Raw genomic sequence first — 20,887 nt, 5'->3', positions numbered from 1 at the left:
TAAGGCTACCCCTAGGCATTACAGACACATAGATCATGGACAGACAAACACACACCCATCAGAACAGGACCCTAGATAGTAAGTGTTAGTAATTTGATCCAGTAGTTTTAAGGAACACACACATACAGCTAAAATACAGGGCTCATGCAGTATTTTAAAAAAATAAATCAAACCCAAAACACTATACACAATTTTTCAATCAACAGTTTACATGAAAGATTAGATACTTATTTTATAAGGTAAAATAAAAACCACCCAAATCAAACATACAAAAAGCCCCGACCTAGCAGCCTGCTGTAGGATGCAAAGGCTTTCATGCCATTTATTTATGAAAACTCAATCATCCAAAGCCAGTTCAGCTCAACAGCACAACCATAAGCATCTTATACAGACCTGCAGCAGTCCTCCTCTCAAATCAATGTAGATTTTTGGAACAGATTGCTCCGGGCCAGGATCACCACTGTGCTTACACCACTTGGCTTCCACATTAACAGAGCAGCAAAAAGGGCCTATCAAAGATTTGGCTCTTTCTTTGAGACTTGTTTTAAGTAAGAAATCTTTTATGTCAAGGACTAAAGATGATCCATGGATTCCTAAAAGGAGAGAGAGAAATTTAATCCCACTGGCAGTTATTCTCCCAACAATTTTGTGCTTATTTCCTGAGTTCACTTTACCATGAGCCTGGGGATCCCTGCCTGCAAGCCATTACTCAAACAAGTAGTCCCACTGACTTTCATGGAAATACTGCTGTGGATAATCACTGTCCTCTCCAAGCAAGGGCATCACAGCTGGGCAAAAAGATCTGTAATTCGTAAAAAATTTCCTATTTTTTTATTTAGCTTGCTCTTCCCACACTATCTTATACCATGTTGCAGTTACAGAGCAGGTATGTCTCATCCACATTCCTTACAAAGAACCATTTGCCAAAACATGACTTCTTGCATTATGACTATTTTAAGGTTTATGAGAAGAGACATTTTTCATTAAACTATGAAATTTTTTTCCAAAAAGTCTATTAAGAACAAGAACAGCTGCTTCACTTGATTATATTTCAAATTGATAGGAAATAGTGATTTTGAACAGTTCTCTCTGCTTTCGTCCAGTTAATTACTATAACATAGAACCTTCCTAGACTTAGGGAGAACTTAGCAGAAGGGTAATGTTTGAATTCAAGTAATTCAAAACAAATGCTTATCTCAAAATATATAATGCACATTTCCTCAGAAAAGAGTTTAAAGTTTTCATATCATAACCTTTTGAACTCTACATAGCGTCATGAAACCTAAAAATGATAATGGCAGATTAGATTTATGACAGAACTTACATACTCTCATTAAAGACACAAACATTTTGAGGATAGAAACATCATCTAGAAATATCCCAGCTCTTGTGAACTTAACTTACTGCAAATTACTGTTTAATAAAATAAACCATGCCTAATATCTCTATTTCTTTTGTATATTTACATGGAAAATACTACATATGAGGTTGGCTTAACTTTTATCTCCTTTGGTGCTAATACTTGGACTCAACACCCCGAATGTTAAATGTCACCCTACTTTATAATGCACACAGCTTATTTTTCTAAGGAAACAAGACATTTACAAAAGGCAAAAGATTAAAAAAAAACCACCTAAGACTTACACACAGGTGTTTCAAGATACAGTTTCATTTTATATTTTAATAACCTTGCTAGTAGAAAAAGCCCCCCAAAACACAACTCACTGTTTTGAATCCAGGCAGTAAAACTTCTCCTATGAACCTCTCCCAGTATCTAAGGAAGAAGTCTGTCTGCATCCTCGGCCTCACAGTTTCATAACACTAAGCACTATTTTTTGTAATGGAAGGAAATACACAGATTTTTTTTATTTTTTTAAACCAGCAAACACTAGGAAGGTGGTCCAACAATGCCCACAGTAATAATAGCATTGAATTGTGTCCAACCTGAGTAGGATCCACAAACCTAAACCATCTCTCCCTTGAGCAGCTGGAGTTTAGTAAAAATGACCAAGGGCTCAGACAAACCATCATCCCATGCCAATCAACAGGACTGCTGTTACCGACTGGGAAAGGAGTTCTAGCTTCGGGTTTTTTATTTAGGCTGGCTTCTGAAATACTGCATCTGCTCTCATGAGCAATAGGCTTATGGGACAGATCTGTTCACGGTGGTTTTTGACACTGAATTTCAGTGATAATCAAGAAAACTAGCATCAACACACACTAACATCCTGCTATGGTTAGTTATTTTAAGAGGCACTATAATATTTGGAAGTTCATTTTTTCATATTCTATATGGACTTTTGATTTTAAAGAGAAGAAATTCTTGGTAACTTGCACAATTCTTCAATATAGAGAAATGTTCTTCCTATAATTTTATTGGAATATGTGCCAAGTTGCAGAAATAACAAAAGGGGGAAAGGAATGCCAGAATACAAGTGGTTTTATTTATGTTTTCTTTCACTGGGATTACACTTGGAAGGATTATGTTTTCCAGTTTCTTTGTGTTGTCATCTCAGCTCCACAAAGTACAAAGAAAACACAATATCCAACAGCTTAGAAGCAGAACTGAGCATTCAGCACATAATACTGCTGGTTCAAAATCAGCAGTGCCTTTCTCAAATGCTAAGCAAACAATAAGAAATGAAGAAACAATTAAGAATAAGGAAGTGTTGGTTAGTTTTCAGTACATGAAATATTACGAGACACATGCATGGATTGTGTCCTACAAATACCAGGAAAAGCTCAGGAACTCAGAGATTTTAATTTTTCTTGGTGTGACCCAGATTGCTCTTGTGTAGACAAGAATCACACCCTTCTAGGGTCCTTGTCCCTTCTAGGAGTTGAATCTACGTGTTCTTTCAGGGATGAAGTGATTCAGTATAAAAAAACCACTGTTCATTGTAAAAAAAAAATGCAACACAGAGAGCATTTAGACAAACTTGCATGAAGTGATGTTTTGAGGAAGCTTAAAGAAAACAAATGAAGAACAAGTATGCACAAACCTTAAAAAGCAATAGTAAGTAAAGAGATCTCTGTGTCTGAGAGAAGTTTCAATAAGGTACTATATCTATGGAAATCCTGAAAGTATACATTCAGTCAGTGAAGTGCTTTCCCATGACTAAAGCAATCACCTCAGAAAAGTAAAGTCGTGAAATAATTTTCCCTTGTTTTTGCCTTCCCACACGCTATTTTCCGTCAGTCCTTCAATGCATGTCTCATAAACCTCCATTGTAGAAGTCTACCTTCAGTTTAAATAGATTAAATCAAGGTCTCCATTTGAAGTGAACTTGAGATGGCAGCACAAAGAAGCAATATATCTTCATAAATGATTGCTGTGACATGTAGAAGTTAACTTGTGCTGTTTGGATTATGGCTCATGAACACCAATGCACTTTTCAGTACGTGCAATAATTTACTTTTAGGAACAAATAGTTTCATGACTTTTAAAATACTCCTCCAAGAGACTAATAAATATGAAGCACTTGCTTTGGACAGTGTTTAAAAAATGCTGCCAGCCCTCCCCTGTCAGACTCCAGCCAGAAACACAATAGAAGCACAAAATGCATCTATACACTAACAGAGCAAAAGAGACCTCAGACCAGGCTTCTGTGTGCTATTGGAAGGATTACCTTTATGATGACATATGCTCAAAAGGAATATCCAGGTATTTTTATATGGTTGGATATAACGCTGGAGGGTTTAAAAATAGCTAGTTTGTCATGTTCAAGAAATTACCTTGCTCCAAAATTAAAGGTGGAGATAATTACAACAGAGCAGTTAAAAAAATTTACCAAAAGACATTTAATTTGATATTCTAACTTTTTTTTAGTCAGTGCATACTTGATTTATGCTAAGATTTACAAAGATATATCATAGAATTTGAGTACCCTAATACAGTTTTACACATAGTTAGATTAGGGTTCATATATAATTATAGTAGAGTTGCATTAGCATTTGTCAATAATAGGAGGCTTCACCCTTGCTAAACTACTGTGTGTGCATAAATCCATTTGTGTGAATAGAAAAAGAAAGAGCTGGCCTATTTTAATAGATGCAGCAAATATATAAAAACAATCTTTGTCTTGGAGTAATGGTAATTTAGGGTTTGAGCAACACTGGTATTAAGAAAGAGCTCTGTTTGTTTTTCCTAGTTAACAAAGGGAAAGACAAAGTTTTGACATAAACTATGGACTTTCTGTTTTCAAAAACATTTCAGTGCTGATACTTGAATCAACTCCAAATGAAATGAGTAGAAATATAGAAGGAGCTTTTTCCCTTCTATTATTCCCTGTTAAGAGCATTTGCTCTTCCTTAGCTGCAAATGTTTGGTTCACTGCACTGCCACCTAATGCAACACAGAACATGATTTTAATTGGCAAACTTCAAATAGGGGACAACAGAATTAAGAAAAATGAAAACACATGTATTTTAACAAAGGTAGCAAATGGCACTGAACTGGCACTTAGTTCTCTTTTGAAAAGCCAGTAGCTTTGCTACAAACAATAGCCCTATGAAGAAAACTGCTTTTCTGAGTTTGGGGTAGTTCAGAAGCAAGAGTGTGTCCCAGAGCACAGATCCAGCCATGCTGGGTCAGAGGCATTTGAGTGATGTGGTCTCACTGCCAGCAGCAGCCTGTCAAATGTATTCCCACCCAAGGGATCATGGTACCCCCTGAAGGAAGAAATCCAGGCTCTCCCATGGGTCCTCCATGCCTGGGTGGCAGAGATACAATCTTGCTGCTGAAGATCAATTGGCAAGTGGTTTTCCTTACTACTTTCTAATAAAGTAATAATCTGTGGTATTTGGTTCTGAATATTCACTCTTCACATTTGTAACGTCAGTAGCTATTTTCAGATTGTCAGTGACATTAAAACAGCTATTAAAGTGTAAATATGCTGTTATATTTAATATATTGGTACAACTATCTAGACAATTCTTTCCTCTTAAGGAAACTGTAGCTACATCACATACTGAGTAGTTATACTACAATTTACAATGCTCTGTTGACAAGTATCCTTGACAAACCATCTTCTGAGAAGAAAGGGTAACAAAGCTGTAAAAATAATTACAGGGGAAATACTGCAGTTAATTTAAGAGCCAGCCAATTTACTCAAGTCTGGAAACAGCAGTAGCAAACAAATGGTGAGGCATAGTAAAGAACCATTTTAAGAACAATTTTCCAGGAGAGCTTTAGTTAACAATCCACTGACCGCACTGGATTTCTCATTAGTATGGAGCTGAATCTTATGATGGTTCATTCTCCCCACGAGAACAATGCTTACATGTTACCAATTAGCTATTCTTTAGTGAGAGTTTTTCAGCATTACATTGGGACACATATGGGCTCTGTAAAAACATGAGATGTGTAACACACGGTAAACAGAAAGTAATGATCTTAAACAGGCAAAACCCTTGAATTCATCACTAATAAATGTCCCCATGCATTCAGCAGTACTGGCTGCTGGGAGCCTGTTTTCTTCAAGTACTTCAAACACTAAAATCCAGGAACATTTATTATTTTAATCCATTACAGGCAGTGGTTGATTTAACTTTATTGGTTGTGGTGGTGGTAGTAGTTATAGTAGGGGTAAAGCTATGTTCTTTTACACATCATTTCAAAAGGGCTTAATTATATTTTATAGCTCAGGCCAGGAATCCTGCTTGTTTTGTGTCTAACAAGGTTCAAATGGAGTTCAGGTCAGTGATGAATCAGAAGAGAAGTCAAAGATGGTTATCTATTTGAAATGAGCTCATCTCCCTTAAAGAATAACTGGGCAGGTACATCATGTTCATTACACTATTGCATACTAAATAACTGAAAATCTCAATTCACTTGGTGATTTGGTAGTTTTGGATTTTGTGATGCCTGATCACAGAGGGCATATTAATATTGGTCAAGGCTGTCTTTGGAGTACAAAAATTTAGAATATATTTGTAAAGCTCTATATTGCGTTATGTTGTTCCAGTTAGGGAAGAAAAATGCATAATACAAACCAACAAAAATAGTGTTCATTTTACATCTGTGAGTCCAGCTTTCAAAAGCGCGTGCTATATTGATATGAGTAGTACTTGGTTCTTTTACCATAAACATTTTATTTTTAGATACCATCAGGTTTGAGAAAAGCAGCTAAACATTCTTACTCCAGCTCTAGAGATGGACATGGGGATGCTCTTTAGAAAAATATGTATGCATTTTCACATCTTAATTTTAGGTGGCTGGTTGAAAACTTTGGCTTATTTTCAGGAGATAGATGGTACCTACAAATGCCACCGATCTTTAAAGTTGTAGATACTTAGCACAACTGAAAAATCAGACACTGAATGGTTGCCCAGCAAATGAAGCACTACAAAAGAGTGGATGCCACTCAAAATGTATCCCAATATAATCACCACAAAGTTGATTTAGAGTTACAGCTTTGATGTCTTGCTCCTCTGGCTCTACACTTGATTTAGTGAATTTTAACTGCTTTAGTAAACTAAATTGTCCATGAACTAGAGGGTAACTTATCTTTACAAATAAACCATCCTGAAGATAGTGCCTGGCAGCAGCTGAGCTCTATAAGGGCCTCTATAACCCAGTCAATTATGCTTGTGGAAGTCCAAGGCTCGACAGATCCACTCAGGCCACACAAACCAAACAGGTTTCCCTGCACTCTTGGGATGTGCTCCTGAGGATCAAGGACAGTCCAGGTCTAGGCTTATTCCAGTCTTCTCCCTTCAATCCTTCCTCCTTTGTATACTTCTCTGTATTCTCATTTGTGCCACCATGGTCATTAAAGTGTACCTGTCCAGTGAGTCAGCTAAAGGAGTCAATCTTGCTGCAAACTCTTCTTTTATATTGGGTTAGTTTTCAGAGAAATGAGTGCCCTGACTCAACCCAAAGATCAGCTACCTGAGTAACTGAGCTAGCACAAGGCAGCGTGTGCAAATATGTGGCTACGATAACCTGAATCTCCTATGAAACTGCACCTTTTGTCTGGGCAGCAAGCTGGTGATTCCATTCCATAAAAATATTCTTGACATGGAAAAAGAAGAAACATGTCAGAATATCAATAATTGAAACAGCTTAAGGAACTGGTCCCTAAGAATGGAAATACTCTCTGTGTCCTATATCTCACACTGAAAAGTGAAGACGGAACTGGAATAACATCACAGAAAACATAAAATGTAAGAAGAAAACATCCAGCTTTCACTGTTACATCTATTTTCTCATGAATTTATACAGTTTATCAAATTGACTTCCATGTAAATACTGTATCACCTACTACTGCCACATACAGCACTGGGATCCCACTACCAAAAGAAATTCCAGTCTCAAAAAACATGTAATTAATTTCACAATAAAAACTAAAGAGATTAAAAACGCAACCATATTTGTTCTGAATTAAATTTCATCTGAAATACTTTTCAAGCTGAGTTACTCAGACAGCAAATGCAATTCTACAAAATTAGTGCACACTGTCTTGAATAAACAACCTACCAGGAACTTTTTATTCTTTTTTTTCCACTCTCTGAAGTTAAGGCGCTAGTTCATCAGTAGCAATTCTGAAGCCTATTACAAAGTATCAGTAGGGAATCTGACCAGGATTAATAGTGGCACTCAGTCCTGGGATTAGATGGTGTCTTGTTTCATGGATTTTAGGCCATCTGTTCTTCCCTCCTACATTATACTCCTGCAGAACTATAAACGCACCTCCACCTCAGGGACTATAGAAAGGAATTAGAATTCTTCTGCTTTTCATTATCACAAGATTCAGTAACTCATTTCATTGTCAGGATAATCCCCTTTTACTCTTTCTTTTGCGCTTGCAGGATATGCCAAAATGACAAATAAAATCCCAGATGTTGGAGACCTGATGAGGTCTCCACCTTTACTTGAGTGTTGGGTTTAAGCTACTTGGGACACAGTGTCAAATCTGACAGGACCCTGATGCCCACACCCAATATTCATTAAGGTTTGTTAGTGATTTGTATAGCTGTCTACAAGCTGCACTTCCACCTCAGTTCCTCAGTGGCCATTTAAATATTTAGTTTGTCCTCTGGCTTTTACTGACAGAGAATTAATTTCCTATTGTTCAAGTGTTGGAAAGAGTTTATATTTCTTTCTAAAAGTAACAAACGCCTTCTGGGTGTTGTAAATGGCTTGTTACTGCTGCATATTATTTTAGGTAGTCATATCTAATTTAAAGTTTTATTTCCCCATGGGCTAACTTGTATATCTGCAGCATCCAAAGGCTATGACAACGCCTTAGCAGAGTCTTCTCGAGGGAGTTAGTTAACTCCAAAATGAAGTTTGGTCTTTGTGCTATACCAATTCATATCTGTACTTCATTTCTAAAAATTCTGTAAAGTATCTCAAGTATGTAATTATTCTCAGGTTTAGTAAAAATACTTGCAATGATCATAAGCTCAACTAGTGTTTATTTTTCCCCCCCTTATTTATATGCTAAAGTAATCATCTCTACATATGGGACAAAGGGCTGGGGAATTGTGTGTATGATCTTTGGAATATTTTATGTCCGTAACTCTCTCAGTTCAGGCACTGAGCAGCACGACTTCCCTCCCGTGTCCAGCTAGAGTAAAATAAAGCTCCACTGAGAGGCTACAGGCTTCTTGCTGTCTTTCACTTTGGGGAAAGAATGGTCCTCAACTTCTCTTAATTTATCTGCTCCTTTGGCAGGTAGGTAGTGCTAATTTCAACTACAAACCTAAACTGACTGAAAGCCATAAGTTTAGAATTGCATTCTATTTTCTAGTATTTCTTGCTAAAACTTATTTCAATTTTAATGCCCTGTGACTGTTAAGGTGTGAGTCACACACCTCAAGCACTGTACCAACCATCTCAGATCTGACTGGGTACATGGGACTAGAGCTCTAAGCTTTCGTGGAAGATGCCACGTGCTTCAGAGGACAAAAATCACTGAACCAGGTTTAACAACGCTTCTTGGAGTTGGAGTTTTCATCAACAGTACAAATAAGCTGCTAAGTTAAGTGTTTGGTATTTTAAAAATGGGTACAAGTTTTAACTTGTAACTCCAAGCCACAAAATATAAAATGACTAGAGATAATAATTTTATTGACAAAGCCCTACTCTTAAGGGCATCAGGAAAACTGGTAACCTATTTTAAAGTAAAATTAATATGTTTTTTTAAAAGGAATTTTGTTTTGTTTTATTATTTTTTCTTTTTGTGCCAATACACTGCAACACAGCCTACAAGAGTATTACTTTACTAAAACCAAAATACTGAGTATTTAACCATGACTACAGAGGGGAACATAAGTATTCTAACAGAAATAGTAACCATGTTGTTATAAGTAACTGTTGCACTAAAACCTGAAAAATGTCCAAAAAATGAAGTCCCTTGACACACTAAAGGTTTGGAGTTGTACAACAGCGCAGCAGGATATATAGAAATAGAGGTGTTTTAGTTTGATCCAACTGCAATATGAGTGTTCAACACTTAAAATTTATTTTGTTAGAAGTGAAATCATTCAACTAATTAGCCCCTCTGTTTTTCAGAAGCTAAAACTTTTTAGTTTTGTAAGAAATTCAGAAGAAAAACGAAACCAGAATGCCTTTAGTTTCCATGATTAAACCAGTAAACTCTAGAGGGAAAACTGATAATGAAAAAAAAATTGGATACCAAACTTTCTTCTTAATTTCAGCTGAAAAGAAATGAAAGCAATACACAAGGTCATGCACTCTTATTTTCACCCTATAAGGGAGGAAAAATGCAGACAATATATATTCTTGCGAGGTTTTTTCTGCTCAATAATTCCTAGCAATTATGATTCCGTACAAAACAACTTCATCTCCTGCATTAAAACTCATCTGGAAAAGGGGTCGTTTACACTGTTTATAAAACACTGCCACATAAAACGTGTAAAAAACCATATTTCACTAAAAATAGCTTGTGTAAGTAAGGGATTAGAGTAGTTTCTACTGCTATAATTGTTCCTTTGTAGTTTTTTCCATGATGTTTTTGAACAGTGTTTTTAACTATGTTTATTAAAGTCAGCACATCAAAAAGGATCAAAGAGTAAGCTAGTGAGAACCAAAGAAACCCCAAGCGTATTGTGTTGTCTCACTGGGGAGTTATGCAGATTCAAGTAAACAAGTGCAAATTGTTGAGGTTTTAATGAAAATTTTCTACAATTATTGTATCTGAAGTCATTCTATATAATAACATCTGTACAGCAGATGGCCATACTGTACAAAAGGCAAGCAATGCTCCTTTTTCTTTCTCTGTTTTAACAGTACATCTGAGATGACTACTTTTGTCATTGCGCTTAGCTTGGTTCAGCAAATAATTCGTAAAATGCAGCTGCTGCAGATGGTCACAATAGTTATTCGACTGTAAAATCAAAGACACAGTGAAGTATTCACATATTAGTTTCATTCTATGAAAAAACCTCTGACATTAACCCTGTTCAGCTCAAAAGGTGTATCTATAAAACTTTATATAAAAAGAACAGTAGTGAAGAACTGAGATATTTAAATGCTCCTTCCTCTCAAGACGCAGCTACAAACTTTTAAAAATCGAGTTAGTTTGCATAATTTCTTTGTAATAATAAAACAAATCTAGTTAGCAACCATGGTATGCTAAAGGATTTTTAGCATAAGATTATAATACCATTTCCCCCGCACTGAGTATTGTATCTTCTCTCCTAAAGTTGTAATTTCCACTTTGGTTTCTACCAGCACTTTAAATTCAGATTAACAATTGTAAAAAAAAATAAAAATCCAAGCATTTTCTTAAAAGATTTTTTGACAATTTCAATCAGCTTTGTGGAAGTGTGTCTTTTGCTCTAATTAAAACTTAATTTATTGCACCATCACAACAGTATGCAAAACCTTCTTTTTATAAAGCAGAGATAAAGCATTTTTAACCAGAAAAAAACATGAAAAGCATCTATTGATGTCTATTAATTATCTGGTTATGGAAGTTCTTTATATAGAATAACTAATGTCCATTTTCATTAGATTGGACATCAGTATTGCTCCATTTCACAATGTCTGCCAGACTATGACCATACTGAAGATTCATGTATGGCTTATAATGAGTAAAATAAAGATTGATTTCCTCAGACTGCCAGAAGAATTAAGAAACAGAACTTCATAGCTGAAAATGTTTCTGAGGCTTAGCGTGCAAGGCAAGGTACGTCCTCCTTCTGGGAGGATGAAAACCTCCAGGGTAAGTGAAATACAGTGTGACTTTGCCAAATTGCTTTATAGAACAGACAGAGCAGCCCAGCTTTGATGTATGGAGCATGATGTGGACACCATTATGTACCATGGGACAGATAATGCATAAATGATAGAGGGGAACTGATGGAAGGGAAGAGGATTATTACACAGAAACAAAACTAAAACTATTTAAAGTACATTCTAAAGGCTTTTACTCAGTTGCAGTGCCTTCTATGCTAGACTTGTGATCCGAATGGAAAAGCGTGGGAACACAGGCACTCTTCCTGCCTGCACTGCTGTTTATTAATGGATAAATCAAAAGTTTCAGGCCTTGGCACGTTCACGGGTTTTCATGTCCTATGAACCTTAAATTTTTCATTTTTAACTTTTAAAACAATAAAGAAGAAGTGAAACTTTCTGGCCTGAGAAAAAATATTTCTGATTAAAAAGAAATAAATCATGACCTCAACTGGCCAACAACTTGTTCCTCTCAGCTAGAGACTGTTTTACCTCACAAGCTACTCTTCCAACTACCTACATCTGGCTCATCTCCACACCATGGAAATATACCATCTTATTAATTTTATTGAAATACTAATAAAACAATTTACAATGACACTCAAAATATCTCCATTTTAAATGAGTCTCCGGTATCTGGTTAATCGTACCCGAGGTGTAAAGTTTCCTTGCAGTGCTTCAGTAATGAGGCCAGAGTGCCTGTTTTCCCAGTGTGACTCTCAGGTGTGCAGAAGAAACATGTAAAAATTGAAAAGTTCATAAATCTGGAGGAGAATAACAGCATGACCCAATATTTACATACTAGCACCTGTCAGGGCTCCGAACAATTATTTTTATATTTTTTTAAGACAGAAACAAAGGTCCTAACAAGAAAATCTAGTTACAGAGTGAAAACTGTCAAAATTTTGCCCTTTGAATTATGTGTTAAATTATCAGAATACCAGAGGAGAGGTTCTCATAACCACAATTTCAGCCAGAATTCCACCAATAAATTAGTAATTACAAGCTAGGGGATAATAACTACAGAATTAATCATTCTTGGGTGCTCCCATGCAGCAAGGAAAACTCAGGTAATAGAGTCTATCAGGGATTTGCTATTTTCTGCTGTGGATTTATGATGTTGGCTGGAGCAGCTCCCTGCAATGCCCCACACTTCGAAATGGTCACTAGAACACCCCTTACACAAACCAGCAGCTCTTCCAACTTTAAAAAAACCCTCTTACCTGCACTTTTATGTCCACTTTTAATATTCAGGCTCCCACTGAGGTTTGAGAAAGAGACTAACAAACAAGGTTTACTGGGGTGTGGGATGGTTTCCATCAAAACAACCAGCTGAACGGTGTGAATAGAAATTTTCTGGAAGCAGGAAAGGGCTTGCCACAGGTTTTCTTGCATTGAAGCCTTTTGCACAGTGTTAGTGTGCACTGCAGGTAGAAAGTCCTTTGTACTGGGGTGTCTGGATATCGAAGTGACATCCTCATCTGGAATAATGCCAGCTGATGAAGCAGCCTCCGTCCTGGGCACATCTTCATTTGTGGTTATGATTTTCTTCAAGAACTGGTTTATTTGGTCAAGTCTGGCAAAACTGAGGTTTGCCTTTAAAGGTTTTGATATGTCCACATTTACATCAGCTGTAGGGGAGAATAGGAGAAAGAAATGTGATAAGCTACAGTGCAATTATTCAAGCTGTGTGCAAATATCAGGCATTGAATGGAAATAGCTTTCCATCATATTTCTACCATGTTTCATTACAAGGACTGAATCAATGTTAAAACATAACGAAACAATATTTTTAGCAATAAATCTGAATTAAAATATAATGAAAAATACTATAAGCAGCTGTCACTATATACAGTTTTACAGAAAGAAACACGGCACAATGTAGATTTTCTCTCTTTTCTTCCCAGGGATCACCACAGCTATCTGAAAGACACACACTTTATTTGAGTGTGTAGGAGGGTAGATATATTAGTTCCTTTGTGTCAGAATAAAAATATACTTCACATTCTCTTGAGTTTTATATCCAGAAGAACTATTTGACTAAACTCCAAAGCCAACAGCGAACATTTTCAACACATTTTAATGAGTGAATAACATGTGTATTGTGTTGTTTCCTACATAGCTCATATGCAGCAGTCTTCAAGGCATTTTCAGGATGAAATGTGAAATAAAAAGCTAATACAAAAACTGAGGCAGGTTTAGATTTCTTCATTTTCCAGGGAGATTGGAATAATGTATTGCTTTTAAATGTTTTTTAACATTATTTTTAGTTTTAAAATGTTTTTAATCTCCTCACCCAAAAGGATTTTGGTGTTTCTCAGTCTACTAAAAGACTCACAGAAGTTTTAGGAATCACAATATGAACAACACTGTTAATAGTGACACCTTGGTAGCTGAGATGTAGGAATTATTTCACAGACAGGAAGTAGGATTTTATGAAGGCTGAAACTTATTTCTGTTCTGCAGTATCAGTACGTAACAATTCCTTACAGAAATCCAGCTTTTAACTTAGTTTTTAGGAATTTTCATTTCAAATTCAGTTTTTAACTAGTAATGAGACAGCTATTCTGGTTAGGGGGAAAAGCGTTTTTCCCTTTGCTGTTTGACTGCCACTGCCCCAACCTCATGAAACAAAAGTGATTAAAATTCTGTGTATATATCTAAACTAGATTAAATGTTCAAACAGCACCACTTAGTTTCGAGTTTCATTATAAATATATACAGGAAATACTATCTATTGAAGGTTTTACACAGATAAATGAATATTTCATCAAAACTAGTTTCAAGGTCTCCAAGATCACATCTTACTCAACATTGATGCAAACGAATGAGCTCAATTCTACCATTCTTTAGGTAATTTTTTACACCAATGGTAAAGGGATGTAGGGGCAGAGTTTCAGAGCTGCTTTTAAGCACAGATTTATACTGACTTCAGAGACTCAAAGGCACATGATAAAGTACTTTTCTGATCCTCTCCTCCCAAAAATATCTGGCACATTTTCCACAAAGATAAGAGAAATTTAATAATGGCTGTGTAAAATCTGTCATAGCTGAATTAAAAAACCAAAACAATGTTAGAAAAATGTCTGTATACTCCACAAGCTACAGCTAACTGAAATTTAAGACTGAAAAGCGATTTTTAACTTAGAGCTTTAATTACTGGTTTTCTGAAAATGCTTTCTCTTGCACTGAAAGTCTTCCACACTAAACTAGGAACGGGCAAAACACTAGTTAATATGTGAGCCTAGCAGGAAGGCAAGTTCCAAAGCTAGGAAGCTGGGCATTAGAAGAAAACAGGATTGGAAAGGGTTGTTAAACACTGGAATTGGCTGCCCAGGAAGGTGATGGAGTCACCATCCCTAGAAGTGTTCAAGATGCAACTGGACATGGCACTTAGTGCCAGGGGCTGATTGACACAGTGCTGATCAAAGGCTGGACTCAATGATCTCAGAGGTCTTTTCCAACCTCAGTGATTCTGTGAAGACTTTCAGGCATCCAAAACCACACAAGATCAACTCAGAAGATTTTTCAAAATCCTTATGTACTGACATTTTAATCAAAACCATGGGAAGAAAAATATCTTAACACTTTGGCAAAACTCCCCATACTCTTGGCACTTGGAATACCCCAAGATTTGCCTGCCTTTTATGCAGACATCACTGGACCTCTCCTTCCTTTGAATAGAGAAAGGAGTTAGGAAGAAAGTAGAGACCCATGTGACATTATGACATTAATTAATTTACAATACTCAAATGGAGTGATTTAAATTGAAATGTTAAAATACCAAACAAACAACTGCCTTATCAATTTAAATTTCTCCCTTAGTAATGCAGTAATAAAGGAGTAAAATAGAATAGATGTTATTTATTGCTTTCTGCTAAATAATTAAGTTTCCAAATTGGTAAAGGAAGACCCTCACTCCTGGGTACAGCAACTTTCACATCTAATTGCTTTATCTAATACACATCTAACTGCCAGCACTTTTCTACGGTAATAGGAAATGAAGAGAAGCCCAGAAGAGGGGAAAAACACAAGAAACCTCTCTGACACCTAAAAATTTCTTAGAAGTTGACTTAACAGGTGCCAAGGGCTTAACCCGAAGCTTAACACACCCAAACTGAGTGTGAAAGATGGAAAAGGAGATGAACACAAAGGCAGAAGTTTTTTGGGGGGCTTCCTTTGGCCAGGGCAGCTCAGTGGTGGGCCTGTGCTGTATCACTGCTCTTGGCCACTCATCCAAGAAAGAAATAAAAAAAGGGCCAGCAGGACACCAGAGAAATGCAAATGACTTCCCTCTTTTCTGTCTGGAAATTGTGCACATCACACAGAAAGATCTTGTCATGACTGATAACTTAACGAAGTTTTGTATGAAGTAATTATTAGCCAGTAAATCAGTCCTAAGATAATGTGGTGGCAGCCAGAAGCACAACTGGAGAAAAAGCAACTTTGGAACCTGCACTGCAAATATTTTAACTATCTCATAATGATATAGGCTATTTTTACAATGGGTTAAAGATCATGAAAAGAGATTCTTTGGTATTTTAAGTAGAACATTCAAAAAGAAAGAAAAAACACACAATTGAGCAATCTTTAGTCTTTGACCTATTTTATACCTTATGCTTAGCAATGTAAAAGAAACTTTAACATTCCTTCTAAGGAAAATATATTTAGGTGATGGACAGAACAATGAAAACTGATGAAATATGAAAAGCTATTTATACGACTTGATTAAGACAGATATTCAGCAGCTTCAGTCAAAATGGGCTAAAAAGACCTTTAAAATCTATGAGTCACACAGATTCAACTGGAATAAAATTTTTGGGGTGCAAAATCCAACTCTAACAGTTTTTTAGATTATTTTAAACACCTTGGAAGAAATGCACATAACACTGTGCAGATTCTATACTTGTAGGAAAACACAATCTTCCTGTAACTCAGCTAACTCTTTGAATTGCCCAAAATTACATCAGAATCAAGACAGAGCAAAAGGTAGCTCAAAGTCACCTTTAACTCCTCAATTGCATCAGCTTCTCCTTTGCCTATTAGTGACTGGCTACCAAAATTATAACCCAATGCATTCTTTAGATTTATGACACATTAGCAATAACTTATTTTGCCAGGTGTTATCTATTTCCAGGAAAAAAAAAAAAAAAGAAAAAATTACTGTGCTTGCAAATAGACTGCATCAAGTGAGTTATTCTGTTATGCTTAAAGCAAACTGAACTAGATGGTATCAAAGCAATTTCTGATTACAGTATAGCATTTGAGTGTTGAATTTTAATTGCTCTTTCTCTTCCTCAATTTCTTCACTACTTCTCTTCAGATTACCCACTAAATCCATGTATTTCAATTATTAGTTTCTAATTAGCCTTCACAACTTTCTGAACAGCAACTAGGAAACAGAATGATGAAATAACTAGTGAGTTAAAAGGAGATTAGATAAATATAAATAAATTACTCTTATTATATGCTCCCACCACACCAGCAGATGACTTAACAGTGGAGGAAAAAGAAACACTTTGCAATAATGAAATCAGAGAGGGAATTCAAGTCCCAGAGGCGTTTCTACGGAGTTTTATGTTAATGTACACCTTGTGGGGGACCAAAATCAACTGGAATAGTTTCCTGAAAACCGTTTCCAGCTATTTTCTCATTTTAAAAGTTCCAACTTCACTTGACCCATTAGTCATCATATTACTTACATTTATTATGTATTTTGAAATCTATTACAAAAAACCCAATGGATTCAATATGGCCTGTTTGAACTAAATCATAACAACTATAAAAGAAAACCTATGAGCAGCATTCTGAAATTTCTGTCTGAAACAATTTCTTTCTTTGTCATTTTATTACTTAGAGCTTCAGATAAAAAATTGCAGGGTTATAAGTATTTTATCCTTGTTCTCTTAACATTCAAATTTGTATTGGGAAGATATAATTTTCATCTGTGAACTTGGGATAATGATATTACTCAAAAGGACTTTTTATTCAGATGGCTGAGGATGAATAAGCAACACAAAAATAACAAAAGCTCCTAGCATGTTGCTCCATATAAATTCCAGCTCTTACTGGAGCTGGACGCTTCAGTGGGCTTATTCTAATATATGCCATAAGTTAATGTACACAATGTTACCACATCTACTACTTAAAAACTACGATAGTATTTTCTTAATCTTAAATACCAGAAAGTAAATGCCATGAAAATAAGTCATAAGCTGAATATGGACAGGCTGGACCAATGGGCCAAGTCTATGAGGTTCAAGAAGGCGAAACGTGAGTCCTGCACTTGTGTCACAACGATCCCATACAGCGCGACAGGCTGGGGGGAAGCTGTCTGGAAAGCTGCTGCTTGGAAAAGGACCCAAGGGTGCTGGCTGACAGGAGCAAAACATGAGCCAGTGTGTGCCCAGGCAGCCAAGAAGGCCAGTGGCATCCTGGCCTCTATCAGCAATAGCCAGCAGGACCAGGGCAGGGATTGTCCCCAGTTCTGGGCACTGGTGAGGCCACACCTTGAGTGCTGTGTCCCTTTCTGGGCCCCTCACCAGACAAAGGACATGGAGGTGCTGGAGAGTGTCCAGAGAAGGGCAATGGAGCTGGTGAAGTGTCTGGAGAGTAAATCTTATGAACACCAGCTGAGGGAGCTGAGGTTGTTTAGCCTGGAGAAAAGGAGGCTCAGGGGGAACCTTACTGGTCTCTCCAAAAGGAGAGTGGAGCCAGGTGGGGAGTGGCCTCTTCTACCAGGCAACCAGCAACAGGACAAGAGGAAATGGCCTCAAACTGTACCAGGGGAAGAATTTTTTCACTGAAAGGGTGGTCAGATATTGGAACGGGCTGCCCAGAGAGGAGGTAGAGTCACCATCCCTTGAAGTATTCAAGAACTGACTGGACATGGCACTCAGTGCTATGGTTCAGTTGCCATGGTAGGGCTACGTCAAAGGCTGGACTTGAGGATCTCGGAGGTCTTTGCCAACCTTAATGATTCTATCATTTATAAGAGTGGGGTCTTTTCAAAGACTGAGAAATGTTGAAATGTGAGAGAGAAGAATATGCCATTTTCTAAGAATCAGTTCATTTTTTGTAAACTTCATTCAGCAGTGGATCTTTTACATCTCACAGCTAATACAAAAAAGGCCAGGTCTTTCACCTTGAGGTTGGACATGGATCTCATTCTCCCCTTCCCAAAGAAGGCTATAAAATATTAAACTTCTTAATATACAGTACTTCTATAGAAAAAACTACTATTTATGCTAAACTCTTGAGATGATTTAATTTCCTAGTCCTAGACAGCAGAGGAGCAGATGATGGCATGAAACACTTTACCAACACTGATATTCTTTCTCCCTCAGCCACCCATTCTGATGTAGGGACTTTAAACAGAGGAAATATGAGGAAGGTAAAGGTAATCTTGAGCCCTGATTCTGATTTGGAGTCAGGGTGGCCCTTCAGCAAAAGGGTAATGGCTGAATTGCAAAAATTAAATTTATAAAAATAGGAAAGAGACATGTAAAGAAAAGACCAGTTGTACTGTTCTCAATTGTCTGGTCAAGCATCAAAAGAGACACAAATTAAGGGAAATTGAAAAGCAAGAAGGATCCAAACGAATTGTTTTTATCCTCTAATTTATCATTCTCAATTTGGATCAAGGCAAAACGAGGAAGAAACTTGAGACAAGGCTTCAGAGGCCATCTGCAGTCCATCTTGAATTCTGCTTCTGTGAGACAGATGCCAGTTAAGTCTAGGAGAGACTGGTAGTCACTGCTGTCTGTGTGCTGCAGCCCCACAGATGCAGCTCTCAAGGCCAATATGGCAAACTTGAGCCTTCATGGAGCTCACTCACCCTGAGCTGTGCCAGGTGCTCCCCAGGGAACAACACCTACTGCCATCACCAAGTGTGTCCCTGACCTTACAGGAAGGTGACACACAGACATTAACAGCTCCAGCTAGCCACTGACCAGCTCTGAGATCTCAGACAAGGCTCAGAGTGATGCAATTCTATTAATTTTTTAAAAACTGTCACAAGTAAACCAAGATAAATTGTTGTAGGTCAAGAAGCCCAAAGATACCATTAATAAACAGTGGAGGGTTACTGCTATTCAGTAGATGCTGACTGAAATTAAGTAACTGTGCAGCTACCAAATACAGCTCAGAAGTGTCAAGGGCTGGGTGGTGAGGCCAAAAATTATAATGGGGGCATCGAGAGGCACTATCATGAAAGAAAAACCTTGGCTAAGGGAAGCATTAACTCTCTCAACAGAGAGTCAGGGAAGATGAAGCACAATACAGTGAGATGAAATAAATTGTTCCAGGTCATGGAGCACGTTTGTGGAAAAGAAAAGAACCCATAAATACTAACTCTCTATTTTCTGCTTAGCTGCTGAATAATACATCTATATTAAGACACACATGGGAAAAAAAAAAGGAGGTTTCAGAAAATGGAGCAAACGCTTGAAATAAGTGTTAAAAGAATGCCAGTACACTAAAAAAGATTGTAAGAAAATATTTTGCAACTTATCCATGTGGCTCCAGCGTGCAGTTTTCATTTTCTGTACTTAGGCATATAAGAAACTAAATTTAAAGTAAGTGTTGCACACTGTTTTTAGAAATGTACTTTGATAATTTTACTCATTACTACACTGATATTACAGACAATAGATATGTCAAGTCCAAAGCAATACCTACAGGCTGGTACACCTGTTTGGAATATTTCTCTTTGCCCTCTTAATCAAATAAATATAATTTCATGGCTACAGTGTCAGTGCTTTAAAAACTTGTTTGTAAAAGAGCAAAGGGAAAAAAAAACCTACTAGAAAGCTCAAAAGTTTTGCAAATGACCCAGAGTTAATTAGAAAAGTCTGCACCCTGGCTAGTTCCCCTTCTCACGTGTCAGCTCTCATTAAATCAAAAAATTCTCCTTTCAAAGTTAACAAACACCATGGTTAACAAAACTGTTAAACTGGGATCAAGTGGGCACATTCCTAGGTTTATATATGATGTCATGCTAAGCAGCCCACAGCTGAACTTGCAAGTAGTATGAATGATTTTTCAATATATTAAGTATCTGATCTAATGCTAATTTTCTCTCTATAGGCTAACTGTGCTGGGAACAGGTGGCCCTGCTTTCAATTACGGAGGGCTAACATGCCAGTGTGAGGCCTGGATTAGTTCACCTTCTCACAGGGAATTTGCCTCGGTTGGGAATGGATTTATTATGGCTTCACACATGGAACGGAGCTCATGTCAGCTGAGGGCAGTGATACATCATATGATTCAAATTAACCTGCTGTGGACTGTTCCGCAGGGCTGATATTGTGTATTAAAATGACGACATTTTTAAAACAGCTTGAAAGAAACCAGGATTGCTGAAGTGCAATGGTTCCAATTTGTTCCAACTAATCTATCACCTGCTGGAGATATTATTCTAGTGGGTTTCTGGTAGCTGCTATTTTCCAGGTTTCTCCAAACCACTGACCTTGGTAATGGATACAATTGTTGCCTCTGCAAACAATGGGGAAAAAAGGCCGGAGAGAGTGCCATGGTGCAGTTCTGATTATTGTTTTTTATACCTAAGCCTCGATCCCCTGCTGTGCTCCTCGTGGTCCCCAAATCATGTGTGGAGGGACAGGCATGAAAGAGAAACCCACCAGTTTCTCACTTTATCTTTCAGTGGGACACAACATTTCT

At 37.1% G+C, this 20,887-nt stretch overlaps 1 protein-coding gene across 9 annotated transcripts in view; it reads right to left on the bottom strand.

Moving 5' to 3' along the window:
* The window catches only part of VPS13B (vacuolar protein sorting 13 homolog B), a 426,148-nt gene that overhangs the window by 82,745 nt on the left and 322,516 nt on the right, over positions 1 to 20,887 (bottom strand). For all 9 annotated transcript variants that reach the window (XM_014879767.2, XM_088154920.1, XM_014879771.2 and 6 more), the window contains 2 exons: positions 12,430 to 12,837; positions 394 to 593 (listed from right to left, as the gene is read on the bottom strand). In XM_014879767.2, the coding sequence (XP_014735253.2) occupies positions 394 to 593; positions 12,430 to 12,837 (608 nt within the window). The remainder of the gene's footprint in view (positions 1 to 393; positions 594 to 12,429; positions 12,838 to 20,887) is intronic.

Source organism: Sturnus vulgaris, chromosome 1 (assembly GCF_052056855.1).
Source record: "Sturnus vulgaris isolate bStuVul1 chromosome 1, bStuVul1.hap1, whole genome shotgun sequence".
NCBI lineage: Eukaryota > Metazoa > Chordata > Aves > Passeriformes > Sturnidae > Sturnus > Sturnus vulgaris.
This window is presented reverse-complemented; position numbering and strand designations above follow the sequence as displayed.